Source organism: Acipenser ruthenus, chromosome 20, assembly GCF_902713425.1.
Source record: "Acipenser ruthenus chromosome 20, fAciRut3.2 maternal haplotype, whole genome shotgun sequence".
NCBI classification, from domain to species: domain Eukaryota; kingdom Metazoa; phylum Chordata; class Actinopteri; order Acipenseriformes; family Acipenseridae; genus Acipenser; species Acipenser ruthenus.
The window spans coordinates 6,346,826-6,352,825 of NC_081208.1; the positions used below are offsets into that span (position 1 = coordinate 6,346,826).

General features: G+C 35.7%; 1 protein-coding gene across 6 annotated transcripts in view; it reads right to left on the reverse strand.

The window, feature by feature from the left end:
- LOC117425646 (ephrin type-B receptor 2) overlaps positions 1-5,218 on the reverse strand; it is a 124,837-nt gene extending 119,619 nt beyond the window's left edge. For 4 of the 6 annotated variants that reach the window (XM_058993325.1, XM_058993323.1, XM_058993324.1 and 1 more), the window contains exon 1: positions 5,028-5,218. In XM_058993325.1, the coding sequence (XP_058849308.1) occupies positions 5,028-5,079 (52 nt within the window). In that variant the 5' untranslated portion in view covers positions 5,080-5,218. The remainder of the gene's footprint in view (positions 1-5,027) is intronic. The other 2 variants (XM_058993327.1, XM_058993326.1) reach the window with 1 other exon arrangement.
- Positions 5,219-6,000: the final 782 nt, after the last annotated feature.

The following is a 6,000-nucleotide window of genomic DNA, read 5'->3' on the forward strand; positions in this document are numbered from 1 at the left end:
TCCTTTGCACTTGCTTTGTAATAGGGACTCCAAATGATAGACATCATTTGTCTCTTTGAAAAGTCATGAATAAATAGATTGCGCTCTCTATACAAAATGGTCTGGAATTTGGAAATTCTGTCCTAGAAAAAGCTATAATGCAAACATTTCCGTAAAGTGACAGCATAGCACGGAAAGCAACATATTTATTGAGGATATTCCATTTTCTGAACACACTCATTCCCTGAGTCCCTGATCTGAATAAGAAGTGCAGGATTCGGGCCCGGCCACCCTTGCTCTTCTCTGACAAAAGGCTGTGATCTTTTGAATGTTTGCAGAGCAGATGGGACCTCCATTTTCTCATCTCCTCCATTATGCAGTTTCATAAGCCGCACTCCACAAAAGGCATTTTGTTGGTGGATTATGTCCAAAACGGTCGAAGCCTGGATATGTGCTTCTGACCTTGTGACCCAGAGGTCAGTGTCTACCTATGAAACTCGTAGTGGAGAATCTAAGAACTGACAAATATATATAGGATCTCAGAGAGTTCCTGCATTCACAGATCAAGGCATAATTAATAAATAAAGCTATCTGATAATCAGAGCATTGCTGCATCCTTAAAATCGTTTCAGAAGGGCTTTTTTTGTATACTGGTAAATATATCTGGCATCTGGTAAAAATCTGCCGCCACAGAATACTACTATGTATATATATATATATATATATATATATATATATAGTATTTTTACATATAAAAAAAGTAAAATAAATGGCGTAACTAGGAATTAAAGTGGATGCCGCGGAGCACTGGAAATGTACAAGATGACGTCAGTTCTGTCAGTCGCCCCCCCCCCCCCCCCCCCCGTTTGTTAAGTTGTTTTTTTAGGTTACAGCGCCACTGACCTTTTTTTCAACTCTACATTTTCATGCACAGTGCGCTACTTTCAGTTTATTGGTTGAACCGCTAGGGCGGTTGCGGGCATAAAAAAAAAAAAAAAAAAACGCAATCCGTTATGTTCCATGAGCAGTCTGTCCAATCAAAAAAGAGGATATTAAAATATGTAGTTCCCTGCCTCTCGGTGACCTAAATAAATCTATTTTACTTATATTTGTGATTTTGACATACAGTATCGGTATTTTTCTGTCAGTAAATAATAATAATAATAATAATAATAATAATAATAATAATAATAATAATAATACAAGTACTGCAATGATGTAGGTTTGAATATAGGCCATATAAAAAAATGGTATTTTGTTTTATCATCAAATCGGTTAAAGACTTAGGAGCTCAACAAAGCAAAAAGCGAGACGGCTTTGAGAATCAGATAAATTCTACAAGAAGCAAGATGATGCCCAAAGCTGCGAGGCTTTACCAAACCAAACTGCATGATTAAAACCACTGGGTAATGTTTTAATTCGTACCCTTTTTTGAGTTTGCAAAGATGGGCTGGATCATGACCGGACGCGGACAGAAGACAAAATTAAATCAATTGTTTTTAAAAACAGAACCACCCAAAAAATACTTAAAGAAATACAAATTCAATAAATAATTCAAACAAGCAACAAAAACAAAAAGAACAGTGGGTGTCCCCCTCCCGGCAGATCTAAACTGCAGAAAAATGTAAAGCTGTGTCCTAAATCTACACCCACGATTCTCTAGCTATCCAGCAATGAGGGGATGTATTCCTTAAGCGTTGGCTTGAAAGGGTAAACTGCAAAGTGGAAGAGAAAGAAAACCATGAGGTTCAATACATGCTGCCCTTTTCAGGCAAGGTGGTACAAATTATACAAACAGCACACAATTAAAATATAGACCTGAGGATTAATGGCTAACACATCTCCAATAGCACAAGCTGGCCTCTTCTCTAACCCTCCTAATATACATTTTTTAGCTGGATGTAACTCAAAAAGCAGAGACCGTGGCAGTCATGCATGTCCCTTACGATCATTATGAAGAAAAAAAAAAGATTTCTTGTTTGATCACAGCACTCTTCTGCAAGGACATGAATTCCAAATACTGAAAGAACACAAAGAGATTGCATTCGCCAGACAATTTCCCCTCGCCCTGAATCTTCAGCAGACGGACGGACGTCACCAATGAGAAACCAATCTACACAGAAGCAGAAATCATAAAGAACAGGAAAAGTGTTACGCCGTCCTTGCCTCAACGCAGAACAGAAGCGATGCCCCTAATCACTCTACTTTTATCTTTTTTCTTTTTTTAGAAACCTGGTGGTGTGCCCCCGACTCTCATATGAGCGATCAACCAATGTATTCCTCCAGCCTAGATGTGATTAAAATCTGTGGGTTGAATGGGCCAAACAGCAGGAGAGCTATGCAGCAGAAAAAAGAGCCCCACTCTCAAGGGGGTCTTTGGTGTGACCTGCTCACCTTTTCAGGGGACGTTGGCCTAAATGTTTCAAGAAGAGATTTTCTAAAAGCAGGTGTACTTCTATTCCTCTGTATGTTGACACAAAATGAACAAACAAATAACAGATTGTGCTGCTGCGTTCTTCATAACAGATCGGTTAGCATTTTTTATGAATCAGTATCGTCAGTAACAGCTATCATTTGAACCAAATGACTTTGTTAAAGAACACTGCCCGTGATCTATCTTGAGGGGCCAACTTAACATTCCCATTTTATCTGGAAATCATGAAATATGGCTCATGCAGTGCTGTATAATACTTTCATATGTCATGGGTAAGTGAAACAGGCAGAGATGCATAAATAAAGTGGAACACTGTGTTCCTCGTGGAAATCTGTTTTTTAGTTTAAGAAATATATTACACGCAGTCAGCGAAATTTTTCAAATTGGCCAGCGCTAACATTTTTCTGTAGACATTAAATCATTGATTGTGAGGGCGGAAGAAAAAATGTTGTATTTTGTTTTTATTTTATTACTTTTATTATGACTGGCTATAAAACGGGACTACATTGATCCATGTATGTATGTTTAACCACACATTATATATATATAGAGTTGAAACAAACAAACTTTTCATGTTTAAAGATTCTTCTAAATTCAGACCAATAGTGGAATTTGTTTTTATTGTCTAAAAATGCATAACATCTAAAATTCATACAATGTTTCAGGAGTAAACCTTGTAAACTTGTATCCCACCCAATTAACTTGAAATGAAAAAAATGAGATAACCATTTTCTGTATGGTAAAAGGTGTTTAATGACTTTAAATCGCAGATAACACATTACAAAGAAAGCTGTTGCTTTTTGGAGTGTTAATGTCTACAACTTATTTCCGGTGAATACGAACAAGGTCATGCTTGCCTCTCAACTTTGTAAAATAAAAATTTTAAAAAATAATCAAAGGCCATGTTGAACTTACATTTTAGAAAAACTACGATTATATATTTGTATTCCAAATAAAATATAAAAGACCACAGAGACCAAAACTCTTTCACAGATACTGGCTCCATTTTCCCCTCAAACAGGGTCAACACTGAAAGACCAGGTCTCAAAATGGGGCACCTCTAGGGTCTGACCTGATGCTCGTTGGTAGGCCAGGCACTGAAATATACTAGCCAGGCCTGGAATGTTTTTGCTTTTTAGGGCTACAGGTCAGCAGGCTGAGAGCGAAATAAAAACAGCAAGGAGCGAGCAATTCCGTTATTTATAAGGGACTCCTGTGTGTTTAATAAAGTATGATTCCATTTTTGAAGTTATCAGTATTGTGTTTATACAGCATTAGCAAATCTATCTAATTATTTAAATGTTCTTTTAGTTGCATCCACTAAAGCATATGGTGTCCACCTAGTACATGTTTTATATGCATTTTATAATATATACATGCATATGTTTATTTATCTTTGCATACAAATGTATGTATTTTAAAGGTCTGTACAGGCAAACTATCATAAGCATTACAACATAATAATAATCTTATATAGTATAATATAGGTATTGTGGTGTTTCTTTGTGAGTGCAAATATATACAAATGAACGTAGATGTCAATAAAATTAAATTTCTCTGTCAACTCATTTAGTCTGCCCAAACGTCTAAATCATAATACTGAATTCCTAGGTTTTTAATACGGGGGCCATTCTGTATGTAAACTGCCGTAGATAACGTACAATGATGGATGTGTACGTTTACTGTCGAGAGGTAGTGGATACAATGATAATAGATTCAATAACACGGTGCTACAAAAGATGGGCCGTGCCGTAGAGTACACAGACAGCTGACCAAAAATGAATCAAAAATCAAAATGCAACATTAAAAAGTAAACAATCTGAAAATAATTCTCCTAGATTAGAAAGCGTGAGACTTCAGGACAAAATCATAAAAGGGGTATTTTCTATTACACATGAGCAAATGGTTACTTGTACAGTAAATACCGACTGATACACGTCGCCATCCGTCGTGTTTTACAGCATGTTTAATTATAGAGCATTTCTGATGAGTTTAAATATTGGCAAGAAAATGCCTGAACCCAACAGCCAAGTTTAAATCCATTACATAATTTTAACACAAAGATGTGGAGTGTCATATTTTTTTATGATAAAAATAATTGTTCAATCCTTTTTTATTACTGTTAATATTATAATGTCTATGTTAATTTCATTCATTGGACCGATGCTTTGAGCGCTATTAAATATTTGAAAACCTATGGTATTAAGAATGAAAAAAATACATACAGAATGGTATGTGACAAATTGTTAAATTAAAAAGAAAAATGCACAGTAATGTAAATGATATAGGCTACTTGTTATACAAGTTGCAAGTGATGTACGGTGATAAGGTATGGAAACCGGTGCTAGGGTGCCCATCACACGCAAACTGACCATACCTTACGTTTTGCAATTAAAAAAAGACACGCACAATTTTTGCACAATAAAACGCGATACACACAACACCGCCCACAAAACGCGGATAGAAATCGTTACTGTGCATCCTTTGCAACAAACTGAAATGTATGGAGACCGCAACATGTTTTGTCCGTGTGCAATAATTACAAACAGACGTATATTCTGCACCATATATATTGTATAAAATCGATTGCAACGGCTGACGTAGCCAGTCTTACCTTCTACAGCCCAAACCGTGGGTACGATCCATAAAATCCACAAGATATCCATATTGCGTGGGGTGTGCTCAGTGGGGAAAATATAAAAGCCCAGGCATTCAATGCAAATATGTCCAGAAAGCCATTAAAAGCATAGACGAGTAGGGAGACAAGCAATCCTTGACTACAGCAGAATGAGCCAGATCCCATGAAAAGAGAACAAAAATCTAAAGCAAGTTTGGGAGATACCAAGAGGAGCCAGACTCGGGGGACAACGGATTTCAGAGCAAGTCCTTTTTTACACCCAGGAATTAAATACTTGTTGTGTTTATAATGTTACATAATTGACTTATGACATTATTTTATATGCAACATAATACGATGTTTGTTTTATTTTTGTGCTATTTTTAAAGACCCCTGAATTCGCGCACCCCTCGAAAATATTATCCACGCTTCCGAGTTGTCAATCATGCAGACTAAAGCAGTGATTTTTTAAGACTCATCTTTCGGAGTTTCTTTTTTAATAAGTAATGGTACAGCTTCCGAATACTGTGCAAAGTAACTTTGACGTTCCTTTTGTTCTATACAACTATTAGTTGTTTCCTTCATCAGTTTGTATCATTGTTTATTTTTTTTGTTTTACTTTGTAATACTTTATTTAACTACTGGTATGTGTGTCAAGATGTTTTTTTTTTTTTGCATTGCATTGCATTGCATTGCAATTATTACAACAAGACATTTGTATACTTTTTTTTCTTTTTTTACGCTGGGGACGTTTCATTTTAAAAGGTGAGTAACATTAATAAAAAAAGTCAACAGTAATCTTTCATATTTTAGTAATACAGTAGTAAAGGCTGCTACCTCAGAAGTTTTTAACTTAATGGTAACTCACTTAAGAACCAACTAATTATTATTATTATTATTATTATTATTATTATTATTATTATTATTATTGTTGTTGTTGTTGTTGTTGTTGTTGTTGTTGTTGTTGTTG